At 37.4% G+C, this 25,184-nt stretch overlaps 1 protein-coding gene across 1 annotated transcript in view; it reads left to right on the top strand.

Annotated features, from left to right (window-relative positions):
• The window catches only part of LOC124986352 (uncharacterized), a 123,021-nt gene extending 98,689 nt beyond the window's left edge, over positions 1 to 24,332 (top strand). The window contains exons 9-13 of the mRNA XM_047554755.1: positions 8,866 to 9,023; positions 10,341 to 10,383; positions 12,251 to 12,437; positions 21,291 to 21,426; positions 23,381 to 24,332. Coding sequence (XP_047410711.1) covers positions 8,866 to 9,023; positions 10,341 to 10,383; positions 12,251 to 12,437; positions 21,291 to 21,426; positions 23,381 to 23,480 — 624 coding nt within the window. The 3' untranslated portion in view covers positions 23,481 to 24,332. The remainder of the gene's footprint in view (positions 1 to 8,865; positions 9,024 to 10,340; positions 10,384 to 12,250; positions 12,438 to 21,290; positions 21,427 to 23,380) is intronic.
• The last annotated feature ends 852 nt before the right edge of the window (positions 24,333 to 25,184 follow it).

The raw sequence follows: 25,184 nt of genomic DNA, 5'->3' as shown, positions 1-25,184 counted from the left end.
CAGGGCTCAGTGAGCCCAGGGTGATGGTTAGGCACACAGAGGGATTCAGGTACATTAGAGGCCACTGGAGGCCACTGTGCATGCTATTGGAACTGGAAGGGGAGCAGCCTCCCTCTTTAAAAACTTAGTACACTTTTGAATACATCTTAGGTTGGTGTTTGGAGGGAAGTTTCCTAAATTTCTAGCTCTGAAAGGTGAAGAAGAGAGAATATGTGGAGCAGAAACCTGAGCTAGAGAACAGGACTGCACTCTTCAGGGCTCCCCAATACATCATTGTTGCCCAAATTAAGAGTTAGAGAAAACCTAGGAGAAACTGCGTCCTGCGAGCACCCAGCACCAGAGAAAATCACAAGGACTGGGGATTGGGAAGATATGCAACATTTAAACCATCCACTAGAATCAGAAAGAGGACCCCATTCATCCTACATTGTCTCTCTAGTGCTCTGTACTGACAGTTTGACTTCATGTCAGCTGGTAAAGGAAAAAGTATTTAAAAGACCCAAATCTATTTTCACAAATAAGACAACAAAGTCTGAATCTGAAGTTGAGAGGCAACAAGTTGGCAACTGTCATCATGAGCAGTACAGTAGAAGCAGACTTTGGGTGGACCCTCTCAGGCTTTTCAGATTAAATTGTCAGGGCTATGGAGAAAGAAGCTTGGCCATCAGATTTGACTGGTAGGCTCCTGTACCTGGAGTCCTGCAATTCAGGTGGCAGGGCCTGTTTAATGCTCAAACCTGCCCCAATACTCAGAGATTTGTGGGATGTAGCAGTTGCCTCTGGTTAAACTGAGATATAGGCATGAGAGGCCAAGGCCTTGTGCAAAAGTGCCATCAGTAGGAACTAAATAGAAGAGCGATGGGAATGTTTCAAAGGAAAACAGAATTTTTCTTCAAGGTTACCACCCCAAGTCAAAAAAGAAGAAGAAGGAAAAAAGGAGGACCTGAAAATAGAATAGGGAAAGAGAATCACTTTTCTTTTGCTCAGAAATGCTGAGCAAGTCATCATGTGTATAGACGAACATCTGAATCCACTGAGAGTCAGAGCACTCCCTCTCCGGAGAACCAGATCACCTCTTCCTTAATAAGTAGCAGAAAGGGCTACACTAGGAGCACAAATAATAATGGACATGTCAGATTTGGGTGAAAAAAATCCAGGTATCTAACAACCTGATCAGGAAAGAAAACTGAAAAATTATCAAAAATGAGATAGGCCTAGGGCTGGGGATTAGCTCAGTGATACAGTGCTTACCTAGCATCTGGGAGGCCCTGGGTTCCAGCCCCAGCACTGAAAAAAAAAAAAAAAAAAAAAGTGAGACAATGAGAGAGACCTTACCCAGGGAGTCAGTCTAAGGTGAGGGAGAACTGGAGAACCTGGCACAATGTCTGGCAGAGGAAGGAGACACACTCTGTTGGTGGAAGGGAGGTGGGATGGAGTTAGTAAATAGATCCACTAAAGCCCTGGTTGTTCATGCAAGCATGGTCAGGCAGGGTTTAACAAAGATCCCAAAGACAAATCCTCATGATGTGATCACAGAGGAAGATAGACTCAGCAGGAATCTGACTCAGTTTAGGAGAATCTGACTCTATCTGTGGGTGGTGGGAGCTTGGCAGTCCTGCATTACCAGAGGCAAGTGCTGAGTCCTCCAAACTCTGAGTGTGGGGTAGAGTTGAGCACCAAACAGGCTCTGCCACCTGAATTTCAGGAATCAATCTGTCTGATCATTACAACTCCCTTGTAGGATAGAAAAGTCAAATCACCCAGCCTCCCTCCCCTCTCTGCTTTCAACCCACTCCCACCACATCCTCACCCCATCCTGGCCCCAGCTCAACCTTTATCCTAGAAATGACCATCACTGATGCTGAAGCAAGATCTGTTTTTTTTTTTTTTTTACAAAGCTTGTCTGACTCCTAGGAATATTTTGGTGATGCTTTGTTTATGTAAACTGAAAGGGAACACCAAATGTGGGAAAGAAACCATCTTCATTGAATAGTTGTTATATGCCAAACACCTTACATACATGGTCTTATCTCATCCATACAAACAAAGACACTCTCAGCCCTATTTTACAAATGAAGATACTGAAATTCACAGAGATTAAGTTTTTCCCCTTGTTTATGAGGTCCATAAATCTTTTTTTTTAACTTTTTTTTTTTTACAGACTGCATTTTGATTCATTGTACACAAATGGGGTACATCATTTCGTTTCAATGGTTGTACACAATGTAGATTCATACCATTCATGTAATCATACATGTACATAGAGTAATAATGTCTGTCTCATTCCACCATTTTCATACACCCCCTCTCATTTCTCTCTATGTAATCTTTAAAAAATGTATATATAGAAGCTTACTTTAAATAAAGTTACCCTATTATCCATATTAATACTCCTTGGTTAATTGCTTCTTTAGATTATCACTCTTTTCTTTTATCAAATTTCTCTGCAATAATGGAAGCTAACATTTATACATCCCTTATGAAGTGCTGTGCAATGTTCTGAACACTCTGTGCATATACTAATCCTTAGAACAATTTCATTTTACAGATAAGAAAACTGAGACTTAGATTAAGTCATTTGCCTAAGGTCACATAAATGGCCTAGTATATGGTACATTCCACATTATCTGGCTTTAGAATCCATCTATAAATGAATAATAAAACAGTCTCCACTTATCCACAATTTAAGTTCCCCATGGTCACTTGTGTTCCAAAACTACCAAATGGAAAATTGCAGAAATAAACAATTCATAAATTTACAGTTGCATGCCATTCTGATTAACATGATAAAATCTCACACTGTCCAGTTTCATCTCACTCAGGATATGAATCATCCCTTTGTCCAGCATATCAATGCTATCCATGCTACTGCCTGTTAATCACTTAGTAGCCATCTTGATCATCAGATCCCCTGTCATTATATTGCAGAACTTGTGTTAATTATTATTTTGGTTGATAATGGTATCAAGTGTAAAAAAAGTGATGCAAAGGAGGTATTGGGATACAAAACATGAAAGAAAAAATTTACTCTAGAACCATGTGGCAATGCTGAAGTACATACAGAAAAAGTGTTTGTGTGTGTGTGTGTGTGTGTGTGTGTGTGTGTGTGTTTCTGTCTGTCTGTTTGGGGCATCCACTAGGGGTCTTGGAATATACTCTCCCAGGATAAGGAAAACTACACCATTCACTGAGTTAAGCAGGCAACTTTTCAGGAGAAATATTTAATTGAGTTTAAGTTGCAGAATAGAGGTCTTTTCAGTTGACCCTGAAACTCTTTGACTGTCAAAAAGGTCATGACTGTATCTCAGTTTCACCCTTCACAGTCTTTCTGCTATGACAAATATTGGGTGGTAATTGTCATACTAAGGGATGGTAGGAGCCAAAAAAATGGTGACAAATAAGTCATGTGATTGAGGCCAGAAATGTCTCTTTAAAGCTGTAGAGCCTGGCAGCCCAGACTCCAGTACATTGGCACCCCTCCCCTTGGCGAACTTTGCAGCAGAAGCCTGTCTGTCTGGGCACAGCATCATCATTGGTCCAGTGCAGACGAACTCTTTCAGTTGCAAGGGCTGCCAGTGTTTCCTGGAGCCTGGAGTCACCTTGGTGCCAGGAAACAACATGGTGCAGCCAGCATGTATTTATCACTCCTAAGAAATGATTCCCACTCCAGGAAAGCTGAAAAGGAAAGCACAAAATTCTGAGTTTGCAGCCAGTTACCTCTGCTGATGTCACATATGCAGTCAGGCATTTTTATAAAAGCAAGGAGTCAAAACCATACTTAAGGATAAGGTATCTAATGTACGTACTTGTCTTCTGATGTTGCAGAATTGCTGCAACTTTGGGAACCCTGGAATTGTACTCATCTCAATTCTTTAATCAAAGTAAAAGAGAAATGTCAATTCTGTAAATCTTTGACAGGGGACCAGTATTATCCAGGAACAAGGGTCCGATTTACATATTTCTTTTATTTTCAGTTTGCTATTCCTTTTCATCCTTTCCTGCCTACCTGGAGCAGGTAGGGGAAGAAAACATAAATAAATACATAAACAAACAAACAAACATATACATAAATGCTTGCATAGATAAATAATCTTGAGTGGTATAATGAGGGTCTCCAGTCCATTCAGGGTCGAGACTTATTTATTCACAGGACAAAGATAGCAAAAATGAAAGGACTCTTGCACGTCTCTTTCCTTTTTCCCATGCAGTTTTGCAGCTCTCCTGATCCCATCAGCTGTGACACTGACAGAGGCCATCATCTCATAGCTGTCTAGGAGTGACGGTCTCAGTCATCGTCAAGGAGGGGATGACTCTAAACTGCCACCTAGAGAAAAAGGGCTCTCAGTATCATTAATAAGGCTCTGAGGGACATGCATTCCTCAATTTTGCTTCAACCTTCCAGCTTTAAATAGAGCTTCCTAGCTGTGTATTTCATGTACCCTCTCATGTGATGTTTTGCTTTAGGACATTCTTTTTCTTCCCTCTAAATTTATCTTGGCTCTGTTTCCCCCACTGAGAATTAGATCTTTCCCCTAGCTAAGGATGCTTTCCCACCTCCTTACTTTGTGGATTTTCATGGCTGTGTCTCTGGTTAAAATGAAACATATTGGTACAATGTCCCCACACTTTCCCTTCTCTTAGACTAGGAGGTTTGGCATCAACAAAAAATTTCTAGCATATTTGAACAAAAATTTTGACCAAAGTAAGTGATTAAAAAAAATGTGTAGGTAATTTCATTTTAGCAGAGCCAAATTGTAGAAAGATACAAATGACCTTGTCTGTATTTTTCTCTGAAGAAATAATTTAATTTAGAAGTGACTTCACTCCGGGTTGAGTTTTTGTCATTATTATTGCTTACTGTTTCCCTTTTCTGAGCATCCTGACCTTTGGGAATATTTCTGTGGAAGTATTCTCTCCATGATAGACAGTGTCAACATCACCCAGTGCCATCTGGCATGAACAGCCCAAATTCCCTTATTCTCAGTCTATAGCTTCTGGACATCACGAAACAATTCCTTGATAAATCCCTCCAGCATCCCTGCCATTTTAATCAATCCTGCACGCATGAAGCAGCTGCATCTATGACTTGGCTCAGGAATAGAAAATTGGAGTTAAAGAATCTCCATGCCTTGGAAAGGAAAATGTAAAATTGTGGGGAAATCAGAATCTTAAAGAAATCTTCATTGTTCTAGCACTGACAGAAGAGGGACTCTTGGCAGAGTTGTAGGGAGGGAATCAAACAGAACCAGTTTAATATTCATTGCCAAACCTAGGGATAGAGTTTTGCTGAAGGGATGAGTTAAAGCCCCAGGGGCATGGCAGTGAAGTACAAGAGGGATTCTAATGGTTCTTTATCTCTAGAAAACATCTGATTGGAGAACATGGCACCATCATCCAGGCAGCATTAGGATTAGGCTAAACGGAAAATCTTTTTTTAACCTCTGCATCTCCACGAGAGTGCAGTTTGAAGGTGCCTGGGATGGTGAAACTGAGAGAAAAAAGTAGGATGAGTCAGTGCAACTGCAGAAGCACTGACTCCTGTTAGGCAGCCTCTGTGACCATGGTTTGCAGCTCCTCCAAGGGCCAAGGCAGGCTGATGAACAGGGGCAATGAGGCAGCAGCTGAGATTAGTAAAAAATAGAATCTGGGCCATGATAGAGAACATGGAAGAGAGAGTAACCCTCATTTTTAAATACAGCCCACTCAGTAATCCATTTTCCAAAACAGCTGAAACTTGAACAAAGAGGAAACAGTCTCTGTTTCTGTTCATGATTTGAGGCACTATTCTTGGCTGTGTGTCATGAGTTGTGTAAGTGAATTCCTATGAATTCTACAGCAAAGGATATGAGAGAGCGCTGGCAGTCCGAGAGTGACCAAACAGTACTGACACCAAGACCAACATACTGTGCCATCTTATCTGTATAATGGATCTGCAGAAAGCAGACCCAGTGAGTATTTGCTCTTAGCAAATGAACATACCAATCTTTTCCAACAGAATAGAACCTCCAGGCTTCATTTATATAATTTTTTGTCATTTAAGATGTGCCTGTGAAAAAGATATACAAAATCATTCTCTCTATATAGGCACGTGGTCTTTATCCTCTTTAAGGCAAGTGAAAATATATTCTAGGGGCTGGGGTTGTGGCTCAGTGGTAGAGTACTCGCCTAGCACGTATGAGGCACTGGATTTGATCCTCAGCTCCATATAAAAAATAAACAAAATAAAGGTATTGTGTTCATCTACAACTAAAAAAAGTTTAAAAAAATATATTCTAGTTCCTAATATCATATTGTTGGCCATATGCTACTATTATTATAAGATATGCCAACTTTCTGATATTTACCAAAGCAAATAACAAGTTTAGACTCTGTGCTGTTCCAGGAAAGCTAATGGTATCAGGAGATACTCTGACACCTGAATGTTGAATACCACAGCCATCAACTGCTGACTCCAGAGCCAGCAATCCCCCAATTCCAGGGACTTGAGAAGTCAGAAACTTGATAGATGTCATGTAGGAAGAAAGCTATTATACCAGGGCTTAAATTCTCTGTTTCTGCTTGTGGAGTCCTACCACATATCTTTGAATCTCCGTTTCTTCCTCTAGAAAATGGGAATCATATTAGCTCCCTACTTCAGAAAGTAGTTGTGATTAAAAAAAGACAGAGTCCATGAAATTGCTTTGTAAGTAGAGAATATTACTTTTAGTTGAAAAAATATCTTTCTGTCCATCTACCTATGAGTTGCAAGACATTTTTTGAACACATGTCTATATATATGCATACATCCACATATGGATTTTGTGGGGGAAGTAGTTCTCATCAGAATCACAAAGGAGTTCACTACCTAAAATTAGTTAATAACTTCTAAGGTAAAGACGAACCTTTTAGCATTACATGTCTGTAGACACATACTATGTGATCTAAGATATGTAATTCAAGCACACACTTTTTATTCAACAAGAACTTATTAGGTGTCCAACTGTATGCACAAATCAGAGTGGTTTTGCTTACTGGTGTCCCTTTTCACTTATTACTTGATTTCTCAGAAAGTTTTATTTAAGTTTTTTTTTAGTTGTTGATGGACCTTTATTTTTTATGTATTCATATGCAGTGCTGAGACCCCTGAGCTCCAATCTCAGACCAAGTTTTTTTCTCATAGAATATTTGAAAAATATTACACTAAAAAAGAGACATGTCATCACAGAAGACATTTCAATCATCAATAAGCACATCACACAGTGTTCTACATCATCTGCCTTTAAAAAATGCAGATGGAAACCACACTGATACCACCATACACATACAAGGGTGTCTACTATCAAAAATACAAACATTGCTGATTATTATGAGGGTGTAGAGAATCTGGGAAATTCATTCTGTGGTGGTGGAAATGTAGAATGGTATGGCCACTTGGGAACATAATTTGGCTATTTTTTATGAAGTTGAAAATAAACTTACCATATGACCCAGAATTTTTACTCTTAGTTATCTATGAGAGAGAAATGAAAGCATGTGTTCAAGATATGTACACAAATATTCATAGCAGTGTTATTCAAAATAGCACAAAACTGAAAAAAAAATCATCAATTTGTGCATGGATAAATGAAATGTGGCATACCCATGCAGTAGAATAAAATGCAGCAATAAAAGGAAATAAAGTATTGATAAGTGCTACAACATAGAAGAAACATGTAAACATTACACTAAATGAAAGCAACTAGTCACAGAAGATCACATATTTGGTAATTCCACTTGTATTAAGTGTCAGAAACTACAAATATATTAGCACAGAAAATGTGTCTTTGATTGTTTTTGATAGGTAGGAGATAGTTGCAATTTACTGCAAATAGTCTTAGGGGAAATTTTAGGATTAATGGAGAAGTTCTAAAATTGAATTATGATGCTAATTTCCTAACTATAAATTTAATTAAAACCATTAAATTATACTTGTAGAATGAGTTGCTTCATGGTATGTATAAATTATATCTAAAGGTAGATATTTTTAGAACAAATATGCATAATGGACAGGATGTTTTGAGAAGTAAAATATATACAAATAAGAAAATACTTATCTGCAAAACGATTTTCATTTTACATGAATATTATGGTATGTTAAAGTACTGTCCTTTAAAGAAAAACGTTCTTGCCTGTAATCCCAGTGACTCAGGAGACTGAGACAGAAGATCGAAAGTTCAAGGCCAGTTTCAGCAATTTAGTAAGTCCCAAAACAACTTAAACAATTCTGTCTCAAAAAATACAAAAGGGTCTGGAGATGTAGCTTAGTGGTAAAGGTGATAAAGTGCCTGGGTTCAATCCCCAATACTAAAACAAAAAAGAAAAATTTTATTCAACTTTCCTGATGTGTACAATGGATATGATAAGAGTAATTTCCTCATTTGTATTTGTGAGGATAAATCAATTAATAGATGTAAAGAATTTAGAAGAGGACCCAACACACAATAAGCATAAAATACATAATAACTGTAGGTACTAAGTTGAGATGTTATGTCACTACCACCCATGTATATTTTGTGATATTAATTATTTTGCTGTTTTTATTGCTGATGGAAAAGAATGGGCATTAATAATTATTGATACTTTCCCATGTTGTCATAAATGAAACACATATTAATAGAGGTTGTTCAAAAATGATGTGAAAAATATCACAGGTGGAAAATTTAGAGTCCCATGAAATATATCAAGGAAGATGTGCCACCTACAAAAATTCTTTTTGTTTTTATTTTTATGGCAGAACCAAAAAATAATCAATCTAAAACAATCATTTAAGTCCTCCCTTCCTCTCATTTTCTGCCTTGTCTATGTAGTTACAGCACCAGTACTGAACATCTTCCTTATCAATTACAGGATGAAGGAAAGTGGCCACCTCTACAGGTAATAAAGTTAGAAGGTGCTGACATTGGTATTGATAGCAGCTTGGGAAAACCATTGGTGTTTAACTGTGTCCCTCAATCTGGAAATAGAAGTCTTTGCCTCTGTGCAACCTCAAACCAAGAAATGAAAAGGTAATTCATTAATCTTTTACCTTACCAGTTTCAATTTGAATGGAATAATGCTTCTTCAATGACAGTCTTACAGATTCATGGCAGTTGAAGTAGGAAAGGGAATGACAAATTTATAGCATGAGTCAACAAATTGGTTGTTTTCCCCTTTAGATATGAGAAAGTTACTTCTTCATTATACCTTCAGGTTTTCTGCTAAGAGAATTTCTAAAGAAAATAAGTATATTCTGCTAATTCACTTGTTTTAGATATCTGTATTTTCAGAAAATAATCCAATACTGCTAGAATTCATACCTAGTATCCCCAAAAGTTGCCAGATAGATATATTTTAAGTTAATTAGATTGATAATCTTGGGTATAAAGATAATGTGGAAGGATTGCAGCTTACTACACCACACTGAGATGAGTTTGATTAATTAACTAATTAATTAATATAATTTTGAGGAGGATGAATGCGGTTGACATTTTGTGAGCACAATATCCAAAGGGAGAAGCATGCAGGAATTTCTAAGAAAGTGGCCTGTAAGCAATGACCATTCAGTCACCATTTTTGTTACTCAGTCTGCCTTCCTGAGGGAATGGAGTTCACTGGGCAATCCAGTAAATCAACTAGAAACTGCAATAAAAATACTGGAGTGAGGGATGGATAAGATGAAGGAGTGGGAGGAAATGCAAAAAACGGTAGTGGATTAGCAGTTTATTATCAATGGCATTCGATAACTCACTTTCTGAGCTTATGCTATACGAAACCTGTTAAGAGGAAAAATTGTTTTAATACCTGATTATTTCATTTTAATGCAGTGGATATGATTTCTAATTGTGTCTGGATAAGGAGGCAAGACTAAGAAAATTCAGCCTTCAAGAAGGGACACTAATGGTATACTAAAGATAGCCACTATGTCCAAGGAACACTTTGGGAAAGGACTCAGGACTGAGCATTTACCAGTCTTTTCATATATTAACGGACAGTGCCTTACCATTAATAAACCAATTGTTATCAGCTCTGCTGGTGTTAATAAATTTCATACCTTGGTAAAATAAAGAATTAATGAATTTCCTCTCAGATACTAATTAAATTATGGTAAAGGAGAGAGATAAGAATAATTTATTTTTAATATGTCTGGTGGGGGCCGGATTTTGCCACACAGTAAACCTAATTTTTAAGAATATGTTGCCTTTCACCCAAGAAGTTAGTACAATAAAATACATCCTTGCCCCAGGACTGTTCTCTATGAACGGTGGATTGGGCAAGAACAAGCCCATCTAAATGACACTTATCCAGTCCCCAAGGATAGCTCCTTTCATTTTACTGTCTTGCAGGTGGCTTGAGGCAATGGAAAAAGCAGCCCATCCTATTCGCCAGGTAAGGTTTCCTTGATATTTATTTCTGCCTTCATTTTGTTTTTCTTTTCAGCGGGGAAAAGGAACAAGTTAAATGTCATGCAGTCTACCCAGGGACTTCTTAGATCTGTTCTAAAAGCTCAGAAAGAGGATGTTAAGTCAACAGGGTTTTCTGCTCAGATCCTGTGGGGGAGCTTGCATTCCTGCTGTTCTTTTTATTTTCAGGGGTTTGTATGACATCCTTCCCAGTAAGACTCAATAGGGAGTCACAAACTGGGGTGGAATTTCTGTTTCACACAGAGCAGTCCAGTAGTTCCCCATGGTGATAAACCAACGCTGCTGTTTTCTTTACACCCCAAAGAATAAGATCTCAGCGGTGTCTCGTGATGGTACCGTTGGCTGAGCAGCTTATTATCATTATATTTAGATATGCAGTGCTTTATTCTCCTATCGTTGTTCTATAGACATATCAGGCCAACTTTCAATATTCATTTCCATTCATGATTCCCAACTTTGGAGCAATAGAGTTTTTATTTAGACTGTACCCATAAAGTGATAGATAACTTCATAATACCAGCAGGTGAGTCATCACTTCAGTCCCTAAGGCATTCAATAGTTCTCATTCTGAGCTTGTGCTACATGCAACCTGTTGAGGAAAAAAAATTGCTTTAATACCCAATTGTTTCATTTTTATGCTATGGATATGATTTCTAATGAGGTTATAGATTTTCTTTAAAAATGCTTATTCCCTCACAAAATGGCATACAGGCAAAAGGCATTTAGCATCAATAATCTTCTCCATGTATTTTGGTTCTTGTGCATTTGGGAAAATTCATATTGAGTATGAATGTACCTTGCCTCATGACTGTCCTTCCAGAACAATCACAAACATCATCATATGACAAACAGCAGGACATGTGTTTCATTTTCCCTGGAACACAACACTCGATGCTCTCATCCTTCTCTCCAATGTATCATCCTAATGAGTCTCGATATTTTTAAGAGGTATCTATTCTGCTAATGCACTCAGAGTGTCTGCAGCAAAGTGAAAAACTGAACACCCAAACTCCCAGCAGGCTGCCACTTCACAGCAAAGAATACAGCGAGCTCTGCATCCTGAAATCTTTTGCACTGCCTTGTTAAAACTAAAGGGCAAAAATAACTCAAACGAGAAGAGAAACTGGCAAGAATAAGCAAGGGTTCTGATAAAGAGATAAAGCACAGTGTCCCCAGCCTCAGTCAGAGTTCTCAGAAAGAGCCTGTCTCAGGCCTGTGGGCTGAGGACTGCCCTCCAGGGTAGAGGATTCCAGTTTATCATCAGCCTATTACATCACTGACCATGAAAGCCTAAAGCTTGAGCTGGCCTGGGGCACTTAACTTGTTCGTTTGGACAAATGGAAGTTACAGATAAAGAAAAGCATGATCCAGGGGCTGTTTTCAGTCACTGTGGACACACCAGGAACAGATGTACAAGGACAATCCCAGCGGTGAGTAAAATAGATCAGGTCCAGCAATTACAGGCAGAGGCATTGGAAAGAAACCTTTGCTGGGGTGCTTATTTCCATTTCCTTTCTATTCACAACCTCCTGCTCTTTGCCTGATATTCTTTTGATTTCCTCAGAATACAATAGAAGTCAAAGAGAAGGGATATCCATGATCTTGAAAAAGGAGAAGAGTTCTCTATGGTCAATGGATAAATTTGGGTTTTAGGGTTTTGGACTATTTGCTCAAGTATTGAGATTGTCTTAACAATAGAACCGTTTGGGGTAGTGGCCTCCCTAAAATCAAAGACATTTGGTGATGAGGGTACTGGCTCTGGGAGTCAATGGTCTTGCCAAAGGTCAATAACAGAATGACCACTCATATGATTCCTTTGTGCTACACCGCAGAACCATGTCTGGGAAGATGTTACTCTGCACAACAGCAGTCTTCCACCCTTGGCCATTAAAAACCCAGAGTGTCTGGGTCTCCTGCATCAGCTGGATAGACACGCAGACATGTGGGTTCAGCACTATTGCATTCTGAAGGATGGCTGCTTGTATTTCTATGCTAGCATTCGCTCCACCCGGGCCTCAGGTAAGGAGCCAACTTTCACTTGAAATAACGGTAATTATAATAGTGATAGTACTGACATCTTAGATCTCTTGAGCCTTTACCAGGCCCTATGTTATGTTCTTTACCTAAATTAATTAGCATTCTCCAGAGTAGAGATGCTATTACTGTTCCCATTTTATAGATTAGAAAACTGGCTGCAAAGTCTACATAATTTGACAAGTAGTACGTAATGAAGTAAGTAGTGAAGCTGAGATCTAAACACAACCAGGCTAACCCCAGAGCTTGTATCCTTAACCCCCTCACTTTAACTGCCTAGAAAAGTGAGAAATGAACTCCTTTATTTTTTAGGTTATTGATAACATTCATAGTCAATGCCAATTGTTTTCTTAGGTAGTGTCACAGCCTTTTCCCATAGTATCCCTACTTTGGACAAGTGAGTAACAAAAAGAACATTAACTTCCTATATTCTGTGGACAAGGTACTCATCCCCCTAAAACTTAGTTTCTTCATTCATAAAATAGGAACAATAACTGTCTATGTTATAGGACTGTTGTGAAAATTAAGAAGGTTATTGCTCTTCAGGTGATTTTAACTCTATACCTATAGCTTTCTCTTTAAGCAGTTGTCTCATATATATTATATACATTTATTATGTATTCATTATAAGTAATTATTAAATTATATATACTATTTAAAATATATATAATGATTATACAAGTAAAATAATTAAATAACCCGATTTCCATAAAATAAAAGAACTTTCTTGTGATTTTTGATACAACAAATCATTTGTGGTTTAATTTTTTAACATATGAATAATTCTTAAATAATTAGCAGTAGTAAATATCCTGGAATCTCCCTAATTTATTTTTTTAGCATTAATGCTTATGTTTAATTAATCTACATAGATAGATATCTCAAATGAGAAGGAGGCATTGGTGACCTCTTAGAATTTTTGGAAGTCTACATGAGATACAAAGCCAGCATCACTCTGAATAAATAATGCAATGACTCTCCTCCACTCAGTCACCTTTCCATTTTAAACATGACCCAGATTATCACACAACTATGAAGAGGTGTACAGCATCTCTCATCACTTACACAACAGGCTGTTCTTATCCAACCCCATATGCATGGCTTTAAGCAGCTGATACCAAGATGGGGATGAAGGTAAACAAAAGAGCTAAACCTACAAAACTGTCATTGTCTTGGTCTCATAAAATACATTACAGAAGTCTGAACCCAGCTGTGTATGGTGGCCCATGCCTGTAATCCCAGCAGCTAGGGAGGCTGAGGCAGGAGGATCACAAATTCAAAGCCAGCCTCAGCAGCTTAGCAAGGCCCTGAACCACTTGGTGAGACCCTGTTTCAAAATAAAAACCAAAAGGGCTAGGAATGTTAGCACCCCTGAATTCAACCCCTGGTAACAAAATGAAAAGTCTGAACCCTTTCAACTGCCAGATCAAGTAAGCTAAGAGACTCTTAAGAGCTTAAGAGATTCTTCCCATAGATAGAAAGACAATGTTTAAGATGGAATGTGCAGATTATTCCAAACTCTGAAATAAATATTAGTAAAGTATTTCCAAATTCTTGGGACCCAAAGACTGTTTCTGATTCCAAGGATTTAAAAATAATAATGACAACTACTACGTGACTTCCACCATTCCCAAAGGTCAAAAGGGACGATACTTGGGTAGGAAAATCCTAGTTAGAAAGTTGCGAACTGCTACTATTGAACAACCTGAAAATAATAAGAGCAAAAGTAGCATTTTCAATGTATGAATGTGCCTCTTGCCCTACAACCTCGCCAACATTTATTCTTGCTTGTATTCTTGATAATTGCCATTCTGATTGGAGTGAGATGAAATCTTAGTTTTGATTTGCATTTCTCTACTTGCTAGAGATATTGATATTTTTTCATGTATTTGTTGATCAATTGTATTTCTTCTGTGAAGAGTCTGTTCGTGGAGTTGGAATATCATGCTAAGCAAAACAAGCCAATCTCAAAAAACCAAAGGCTGAATGTTTTCTCTGATATATAGATGCTAATTCACAATAGGAGGGGCACTAGGGAAGAATAGAGTTACTTTAGATTAAATAGAGGGGAGTGAAGGGAGGGGAAGGGGGCGGGGGTAGGGAGTATATTAGAGTGAAATAGACATTATTACCTCATGTACATATATGACTGCATGACCGATGTGATCCTACAATATGTACAATCAGAAAGATGAGAAATTATACTCCATTTATGTGCAATTTATCAAAATGCATCAATGCATTCTAAACTAATTAGAGCAAATAAAATATATTTTAAAAAGTAGCATTTACAAAACGTATCATTTAGTTAATGCAACTATTCTTGCACAGGTCATTCTGTTAAGTGGTTTTATTTATTGTTTTATTTCATTTCTCAAAGAGATAAATTATCATTTCACCTACAAAGCTGGAAACTGATAATTGGTGAGGAGAAATAACTGCCTCAAGTTCCCCTAGCTAGTAAAAGGTGAAAACAGAATATGAACCTAGGTGGTCTGAGTTATACACCCTCAAAAAAGATTGATAAGTAGGAAAAATCTGAAGGTTTATATCTTCTCAACACTTATCATTGCACATGTCTTTCCAGAACCTTCCATGGTTGTCTGCTAAGCACTTTAGGGACTTATCTTTGTCCTACAACTCCTGTATCTGGTTTTATCTTCCACTCTTTGTATTAAAGTACCCTACACTCCACCTAGATAGGGTCATATTCAATCTTTCTAACACACCTCCTGGATGTTTTTCAGATCCTATACATTTACTTGTGCTAGTTCCTTTCCCTGAAATCTTCTTACTGATCACCAATACAAGTTGTCCTTCAAACACAGAAGCAAATGCTTTCCATGTCAGCCATAAAACCATCCCAGAGTACCCTACCTAACCTGTCTTTTATGAATCTATTTATCTTGGGACACCACCCTCTACCCTGTGTTTTATCTCTTGCTGGCCATCTTTTCTAAGGAATCATATCCTCTAGAAATAACTATTATCTACATTGAATAAATTAATAAATGAAAAGATACTCAGTTGACCTCAATTGGTCATCAGTTCCATGATATATGCATAGTTTATCATCTAATTTACTAGTGAAGAAAAATTAGAAGTAATTCAAAGACAAATACAGCATCTCAGGCCATCACATCTGTGGTCTTTCTGCTATATCACACTCTTTCCAGCTATAAGAAACTATTTTCTATCACTTTTTAAAAAAATTCCTCTGCTTTAGTCAGCTTTTTTTTTTTTTTTTTTTTACTGCTATGACCTGACAAGAACAATTAGAGGAGGAAAAGTTTATTTGACGTTCATAGTTTCAGAGGTCTCAGTTTATAGATGACTGACTGCATTCCTCAGATGAGGCAGAACATCATGGCGGAAGGGTATGGCGGAGGAAAGCAGCTCAGGACGTGGCACCAGGAAGCAGAAAGACAAAGTTCTGCTCATAAAATATATAGCTCAAAGGCACACCCCCAATGACCTACCTCCTCCAACCACACCCTACCTGCCCTTAGTCACCACTCAGGTACTCCCTATCAGGAGATTAGCACACTGATTGGGTTAAGGATCTCATAACCCAATCATTTCACCTCTGCACCTTGCATTGTCTCACATATGAGCTTTTGGGGGACACCACATATATATAACCATAACATTCTAAAAATTTATTATTTTGTGGTTAATAGAAATACAATATAAACCAACCATCCTTTCCTACCTTTACTTCTTGAATATTTCTATCTCCACAGATTCTCAATTTCTATCCAAAATTATCTCAAATATTAAAAGAATATTTTCCTTATTGAAATCCCAATAGAAAATTTTTATCTAGACCCTGTTCTAAAATAGAGGACTGTGGTTGTTTACTTTTACATGAATCTACTCTTCCCTGAATAAAAAAATACTATTTCCCTGAGCATATAGCTTGTTCCAGAAGGTGAGCTTCATCAACTCTCCTCCCCCTCACACTCTGACTGGAGCTGGTCCAGTCTGGATTTCCCCTGGGGTTAACCAGCAGCTAACCTTTCTTCAGGGTTGAAGTGGCTGTACAGGAGCTCTTCTGAAGTCTTTTACCTTTCCCTAGATTTGAATTTTAAAGTGAAATTGACATCCTTTTTCTAAGATTCCAGTTTAATCTTGAACCATCACCTGAGGGTCGCAGGCAATGATTTAGCATGATGAAACTCAAGACAGAATGCAGGCATATCCAAACCTCCTGTGGAACATCCTGAAAATACATTCACACACTCCACCCTCTACTAAGGATCACCGCCCTGGTGAGACATTTTATCAGAGGGCTGAGACATAGTGCTTAGGTATATTGGTGAAGGAAAGTTAGCATCTATTGAAAGCTTTTTATGTGTCAAAGACTAGGATAAGCACTTAATGGTCCTTATCTAAATCTAATCTTTACAAAACATCCACTGCTATTGCCCATCAATCAATGAGAAACTTAGAAAAATTAACCAATATGTTGATAGTCCTCCAGCAATAAAGCGATCAGAGACAAAATGGGAACAAGTACTACCTGAATCCTGTGCCCAAACTCAGCCACAATGCTATGTATAGCGCCTCCTGGCAGAAATAACTCTTCTTGCAATAGCACCAAGTTAGTGTCTGGTCCCTGAGTCTGGACATCGGCACACTAAGTTAGCCAGGTTCCACTCAGTCCTACTGATTATCATAAGAACCATAGAAATTCATAATTTTCATAATTTGTTGAGAATGGCAAAACCTATACTATGCTGTGAACACTACTAGAACTAAAATATTCAGTTTGACATAATCATTTTTATATGAAATATGAAGAATTATTTCTTGTTTTGTTTTTGTTTTGAGGCAGACTTATTAATCTCCTTAGGGCCTCACTAAGTTGCTGAGGTTGCCCTCAACCTTGGTGATTCTCCTGCCTCAGCCTCTCAAGTTGCTGGGATTGTAGGTGTGCTCCACCCTGCCCGGCAGAATATGAATCATTATTACATTCATAAAGATTATGCCAAGTTCTAATGCTCATTCTTAATTCTTCTAGGTGATGTTGAATAAATAGTCTGTAAAAATGATCTAATCTATAATTCCTCCTTTATTTGTAATGCACAAGCTCTGCTTGACTCTTGCATATCCCACACAGGTTTTTTGCTTGTTCTTCTGCCCTGTGAGTGTCATAACCTTGAAGGAAGTCTTGATTACCATTTATACCTGTGCTTCTCAAGCTGAAGGTTTGGGTTCTATTAGTGAGTCATGCAATCAATGTATTTGCATGACTCACTATAGAACCCAAACCTTCAGTTTTTTTTTTTTTAAAACTGAATAGAATTTAATTGAGTAGAAAATATCACAGCACATCACAATGTTTCATAAAATTTTGTTCAATAATATGAAAACACGTAGATGTCTGCATTTATTACATCTTTTGATTACAACCAAAAGAGTTAGAAAAATGCAAATATGCAAAACCTTTCCTGTCTGCATGTGTTTGTGTTCAGATGGTCAATTTTATGCTCAGAATCCTAGAAACAGAGTATATAAAGATGGTTACTTCCTTAAAAATATTTTTGTAGTAAACCTGCTACTCATTTTTTGTTCTTGAGACCCGGCTTCTGTGGTCACTCTTCATAGAAACCAGGTCCCCTGACCGTGCCATCACAGTTGCTTTGCTGTTTGGTATATTTTAATTTTAATTTTAATCTGTTGCTTTGTGTTCCTCATTAGAGATCTGAAAGACATCATGTGGTATTTCCTATTTCTGTAGATTTCTGTAGCATCATCAGCATGCCTCATTCCTTGTAACAGTTAACTGAGATGTTGTGAGGACACAGGGTAACAAAGGGAAGTCAGGAAAAAGATAAAGCTACTATAAGGGGAAAGAGCAGGATGTGGAAGAACACAGCCCTAGTTTCCTGCAAGAACCATATTAAACACTAATCCCACATTTGACTTTCAATTGCATAAATATACCTCTATCGTGTAATGTGGGAGTCGGAGAAAGAACCTCATCAGTTCCCTGAAGGTTTTCCTTACTGTCAAGGAAAGTGTTAGTACTTTAACAACGTGCATTGCTGGCTCTCATGTGCCTGCTCATATTAAAAAGCCACTGTGTGATTATTCTGGAAGCCCCTTAGTCAAGCGCCTTCACATGAGCCTGAAGGCCCTTGTCATTCACTATGCACTTGATAACTTTTTTCTTTTTATCTCTCTCCAGCAAAAGCTGGAAGTAACAAATCATGACTGTTGGCTATTGGTCATGAATAAATCACATCAAGGTCTGTGCGCACTTCTCAGAAAGACATATTTTACACTATTGCAACAAATAGGACATGTAATACTTGCACAGTTCTTGCAATCAACATTGCGCAGACTCAATAATTATTGCTGCTAATCTCATAACAAAGAGACACCATTCTAATGAAGTCACCTCAAGTGAGGTAATGGTTATGATTGGATGTCTTTCCTGCCAATCATTTATAACCTACTTCTGATTAGAAAAAGGGTCAAAAAACTTTACTGTTTGTAGGAAACATTTTTTTGGACAACACCTTCTATCATTCTCAGAAAAGGTAGAGACAGGGAAGGATAGTCATGTCTTCTCATACATATGAAAAAAGGAAGTCTCACAATCAGGAAGAAACCACAAACCAGTGTAACAATCTATAAATACTCTGTGCTATTATTTGGAGCAAGGAAATTAGACAGTAAAATAACCCTATGATATTTCTTTAGGTTCAGAAATAGTTAACATATTGCCTATTCTACTTCTAGTATACACTCAAGGAAATAAAAGCAGACCTAGACCAAAACTGGTGAATAAATATTCAAAATGTTATTCATAATAGTCAAAAATTGAAGAAAATTCAAATGTCCATAAGCTAGTGAATGGACAAATAAAACATGGTATATCCATACAGTGGAATATAATTTTGCAACCAGAAGAATGAAGTATTGATGTTTATTAAATGCTTCAGAAAAGACAAATCTACAGAGACAAAGTAGGTTAAGGTTGCCTATGGTTGGGAGGGCACATCAGATGAGAAGTGACTGCTAAGGGGCATGGAGTTCTGCTTGAAGTGACGACAATGTTCTAAAATTAGATCATGGTGATGCCATACACTACAAATGGGTGAGTTTTATCATATGCAAATTATATTTCAATAAAGTTATTTTAAATCTCTCTCTCAAAGAAAGAAAGAAAAAAATCGATCAATCAATCACCCTATAGTCCTATAGTTTTGGTAAATATCCTACTACTGAGGCCTACTAAGGGGGAAAAAAAATCTGTCCATTTCTAAAATGAATAATTTTTCAGAAGTTAGTTCGAAATTGGATGTTTTAAATGAAATTAGAAGGACTTTAATATTGCATCTAACCCTCTCAAAAAATAAAGTTTTTCTCTAATTTTTTTGGACACCATACCGTTATTTATTTTATTGTTATTATTATTTTTTTTTTGTGGTGCTGAGGATCAAACTCAGTGCCTCACACATGCTAGACAAGTGCTCTACCACTGAGTCACAAGCCCAGCCCCATTCCCCTAATTTTTTAAAGGTTAATAGCCACTCATCGTGACTATTTTCATCTTCCTGACAGTGTACATTAGAAGTGAATAGAACCAGAAGGAAAAGTCTGACATATTCCCTTTACAGCCTTCTTGTTAAAATAGTGGCATAGAAGAGTTATCAGGTAGAGTGGCAAAAATCCAAGTGGTATTTTTATATTTTCTTTGTTAGTGTAGTGTACAAGAGTGGCTCCTGGGAGGAGTTAGGGGCTGAGAACAAGAGTGAGCAGGAGCAAGAGAGCTTTAAACACTCTGTCATCACTGTTGCTGACACTGCCTGGGGTCTCTGCATGAGTCAGGCTACTCAAAGTATCAAACACCAAAAAATGACAGACAAGGGTGTTGATTTTTCAGAGCCTTCTCCTAGACTGAGATCCTCCCTACCTCTAAATAATGGAAACAAAATCGGGCCTAGTTATATATGGTATGACCTCTAACATGGATTCAGAATATTACAGGACAGAAATGATCTTTTAAAATCAATCATGTGCCAGGCATGGAGGAGCAGACCTGTAAAACCAGCAACTTGGGAGGCTGAGGCAGGAGGATCACAAGTTCAAAGCCAGCCTCAGCAGTTAGTAAGGCCCTAAGCAACTTGGTGAGATCCTGCCTCAAAATTAAATATAAAATGGACTGGGGCTGTGGCTCAGTGGTAAAGCACTGGGGTCCAATCCCCGATACAATACAATACAATACAATACAATACAATACAATACAATACAGTACAATACAATACGATACATCACTTATTCTCATTCTTAATTCAAGTTGGCTCTTCATGTCACCCTATGGGTTCATATTTTAAATGTGCTTTGCATATTTGCAATGAAAGTGAGAGTCTGTGTTGGTTGTAGGAACTGCTGGAGATCTTTATTCTTTAGGAAGGATATTTTAACAATTTGCCCCAGCAAATACTACTTAATTTCCCTCTAATGTGATATTCCAGGTGAAACTCTTTGATGCTGAAAACTTTATTTCAAAATATGTTCTTCAGATAAAGAAACTAGTTTAAGCACAGTTACCCAAAGCTAAATACTGGTCATGTAGTAAGAAGATGGCAAAAATGGAAACCAGGAAATTCAAATTTTATTACCAATCTTGCTACTAACCATTAATTAGTGTGTGACCTAAAATTACATATTCTTGTGAAGTCTTAGTTTCTTCACCTGTGAAATGAGACAGCTGGAGTAGAGGGTTCCTCACACCCAAAATGTTCTTGACACCTTTTCAGACATCTTTTCTCCTTCTTACTCTTTTCCTATTCTCACATGCTTAATTTTTTTTACGCTCTGTAGGTGGCCTATATCTTCAAGGATATAGGGTGAGTGAACAGACCCATAGCTTCAAACAATCAGTAATTGAACTCGAACCTCCATCAGAAGAGTTCAAGACTTTCTATTTCTGTGCAGAAAATAAAACAGAAAACCAGCGGTAAGCCAAGGACTTCATATTTCTTCTTCTGTATCAGACCTGACAAGGTTTTCTTAGCAAACCCTTGTCCTTATTTTTCAACTCCACATCTTCAGTTAAATCCCTCCCTTTCTTTGCAGTCTCCATAGTTAATATTTCCTAGGATTTTTTTCTTTCAATGCCTCCTTAGATAACTATTCTAAAAGATTTCTTTTCTTTCTTTCTTTCTTTTTCTTTTTTTTTTTTTCCAAATGGAAAAGTAGTAGTCCTCAATTCTTCCCCAGGCAGTTGCTAACTCGGGCTTCAACATAATGTATCAACTAACACTATAATCTGTTAACTCTTGTAATTTATTAATCCACAGATTTTATTTCACTTGTATTTAATATGTCAAGTTACATGTGGTTGGTGGCTTCCTTTAATTATAAGTCACTGATGGAGATAGAACCTAATTTGTGATACATTCATGTGATATCCATGTTGGCATGCAAAAAATAGAACTTAGTTCATAATGACTCTGAAAAAGAAAAGCAGTAAGTTAACAGAGACAAAATCTTGAGACAGAGGGAATGTTCTCTGTTACTAAAAGTATTCTCCACCCCTTCAGTCTTCATAACCCAACTCCAATCCCCAAGATATCCAGTGCCCTCTATCTCCCATCCCTACCCTCACTTGTTTCATGACCATCCCGCACCTCATCCAGACACTTTTTACAGCTGTGTGGGAAACAAGAATCTAAGAAAGAAATTCCCAGTAACTTGGCAGACATTTCCAAGACATTTGCAAGAACTAGACACATTGTTTGAACCCAAAGAAATATAACTCTAAAAGGGGGATTTCAGGGATCTCCACCACACGACCATTTGAGGAAGGGATTTAGGAATCTCTTAGGCCTTCTCCAGTGTGTGAACTTTGTCTGTATCTCTCATCCCTAAGGCTGGGCTACAGGAGAGTGAGTATAGAACCACTAGATATTTTGCCAGAATCTTCTACCTGGGCATGTGTCACCAACCCTGCAACAGGTAAAGATAGCTACCTGGGTATGGCTTCAACTAAGCATATCAGAGAAAATAAAGAATCATTGAAACAGAGGTTAGGCTCATCTGATGAAATCCACCAGCTTCTCTATGAGAGGAGGTTGAATGGTTGACTCTCACTGTTAAATTCACAGGAGATTTTATCAGTGAGAAAAATATTGAGTCATTATAGAAATATTTCAAAGCATAACAACATAGTGTCACAAAGTGCACAGAACCCTGGATCCACAAGATACTCTACTTATTCTTAAAATAAGTTCAGGAAATAACACAAATCATATTTTCCTCTCAGAGAATCACAAAGCACATTAACCTGTTAGTGTTTCTGAAACATTCTGCTGGAAAGATTTGTGGTTCACATTGGTTTTGGTTATTGTTGGAGGTGTTTTTTTTTTTTTTTTTTAAGTTAGCACCTGTCCTTGGAATACATGTTTATAAAACATCATCCAAGAAAATTAAAGGAAAGAAGAAGAAAGGAGACAACTGGAGTGTTTGTTGTGGCTTACCAATTTAATTTAATAAAGAAACATTTTGCCCATATTGCAACATTTGATTACTCTACATTTAATCAACTAAGTTTTAAATTAAATAGAAACAATAAAATACTAACAACAATTTTTGAAACCCTACAGCTCCATTAATCACTTTTTACAAACGTAAATACTTTCTTCAGATTCTACTGTTTACATCAGCAAACTTCATCACTATCACTGCATAGTCCACATGTGGTATTTTACCTTCTTACTTCAGAATCTAAGGAGCATGGTTTATCCTATTAATTTCAAGCTAAGCAACCAAGAAAAACAATTAGAAAATAAATTAAAAGATATTGTAACACTTCATATCTCCAGAGTCCAGCACAATTGGTTTATGGCCTGTTCTAATACTGTTTGTTTGTTTGTTGTTGTTGTTGTTGTTGTTGTTGTTGTTTTCTGCAGCTGGATTACAGCTTTGCAAACATCTATCAAAAAATGGATTCCTTTGCATCAGGCTATTCAAGACTTCATGAATCGACCCTTAGAGGAGACCAGAATGTGAAAGGAAACCTGGGTCTTAAGAGAAAGGATCCATAGGGTCATCACCAACTTGCTGTAGGAAGAAACAAAATATTTATTGTTATACGGTTTTTCAAATGAGCATTTCTCCAGTATACTGAAACTTTGTGATGAGATAATAATTTTGCCTTTAAACCAAAGCACCAATACTTACAGTGAATTTCAGGTATACCACTTCTATTACTTATTCTCCCTTCAGGTAGTATACGTCAGCATCAAAATATAATAGGATCCCCTACTCTCATCTCTTGAAAGAATAAATACAGTAAACATTCATTTATTTTATCTTTTATATTCTGTGCTTTGGCTCTAAGCTTCCTAAGAAGTTTTCAACCATGAAGCAGGAAGCTGATATTTGGGGAAATTAAGATCATGGAAATGAAATGGCTCAAATGATGGGTAAATATTTCAGCTAAACAAAGTCTCTCTCAGGTTATTTTACAATTAACAGACCCAAGTGCCTCCCAAGACTTCCCAGATGAAAAAGATGATAACAACTGTAGGTAGAAAAATCAATAAGGAATTAGACTGAATTTAGGGGAGAAGATTGAAAGACATGGGTCTTACTACCTGAACTTCTGTCACAATGCAAACACAAAATAAATCAAGAATGCTCTGCTCCTGATGCTGAAAGTAAGAATGTCAAAAGAAATTCTAAGCATTGGCTTCATTTCTGAATGGAACAATCCTTTTGCTGTATCCAAGATGTTGTGATGTATTTGAAGCACTGTGACCTTGCTAATGGAACATGGATCACACATTTCAAGGAGTTCAGCTATGAGGTTCAAGTGCTTTGACTCAACTCACCAAAAAAAAAAAAAAGAAGGAAAGAAAACATAGCATTCCCTGTATCATTATATTGTGTGCATATCCAAATATGTAACAATGAATTCCACTATTTAATACACCAATGAAATACTAAAAAGAAAAGAAAAGAAAAATTAAAGAAAAAAATAGCATTTTCGAGCTTACAAGGATCTGACAGTTCAACACCTCTTTTCAACAATGCTCAAGCTCAGGGAGATAATTGCCTGTTGAAGATCACACATGTTTTTGATGGCAGACCTGGAACTGAATCAGGGTCCTTGTATCTCTATTGAATTTTTTCACTCACTCATCCTTCTCCTCCTCATTGTACCCAGAAAAGTGAGATATAGCTTCACAGACAAGGAAACCACCCATTACCCAAAGTTGGACACCTCTAGTCTTCAGCTGACTAGCACATCATTTCCAACAATAAATCATGTTTCTACTTCTCTAATCTCATGGAAATTTCATGTTAATTAAATTACACTCTTTTCCAGGGAATCTTAAATGCAAAACAGTGTCATTTTTCCTATACTCTCTTATTTCTTCTTGGCCAAAAAAAAAAAAAAAAACCAGAAAGTCCTCAAACAATGACTACACTTGCATCTGTTGTTCAACATAACTCAGATAAAGGAGGCTTGTGAATGTGTGAGGATGTGCTACCCAGTGGATGTATTAAGAGAAGCTCCGTAATGAACTTATGCCAAAAGAGACATGAATACTCTGAGCAACTTAAAACCATAATTAAAAAATATTCAATTAACAACAACAGATAGCCCTCTGTGCTGAAAATGGTCCCTTTGTTCTCCCAGTATCTGCCATGATAATAATGAGGTCTTTCAGCAGCAGCATTGGTAATGTTCATGTTGGAAACCTGGGG

The sequence above is a fragment of the Sciurus carolinensis genome, chromosome 6 (genome assembly GCF_902686445.1).
Source record: "Sciurus carolinensis chromosome 6, mSciCar1.2, whole genome shotgun sequence".
In the NCBI taxonomy this organism is placed as follows: domain Eukaryota; kingdom Metazoa; phylum Chordata; class Mammalia; order Rodentia; family Sciuridae; genus Sciurus; species Sciurus carolinensis.
Note: the sequence above shows the minus strand (reverse complement) of the source record. Positions and strands in the feature narration are given on the sequence as shown.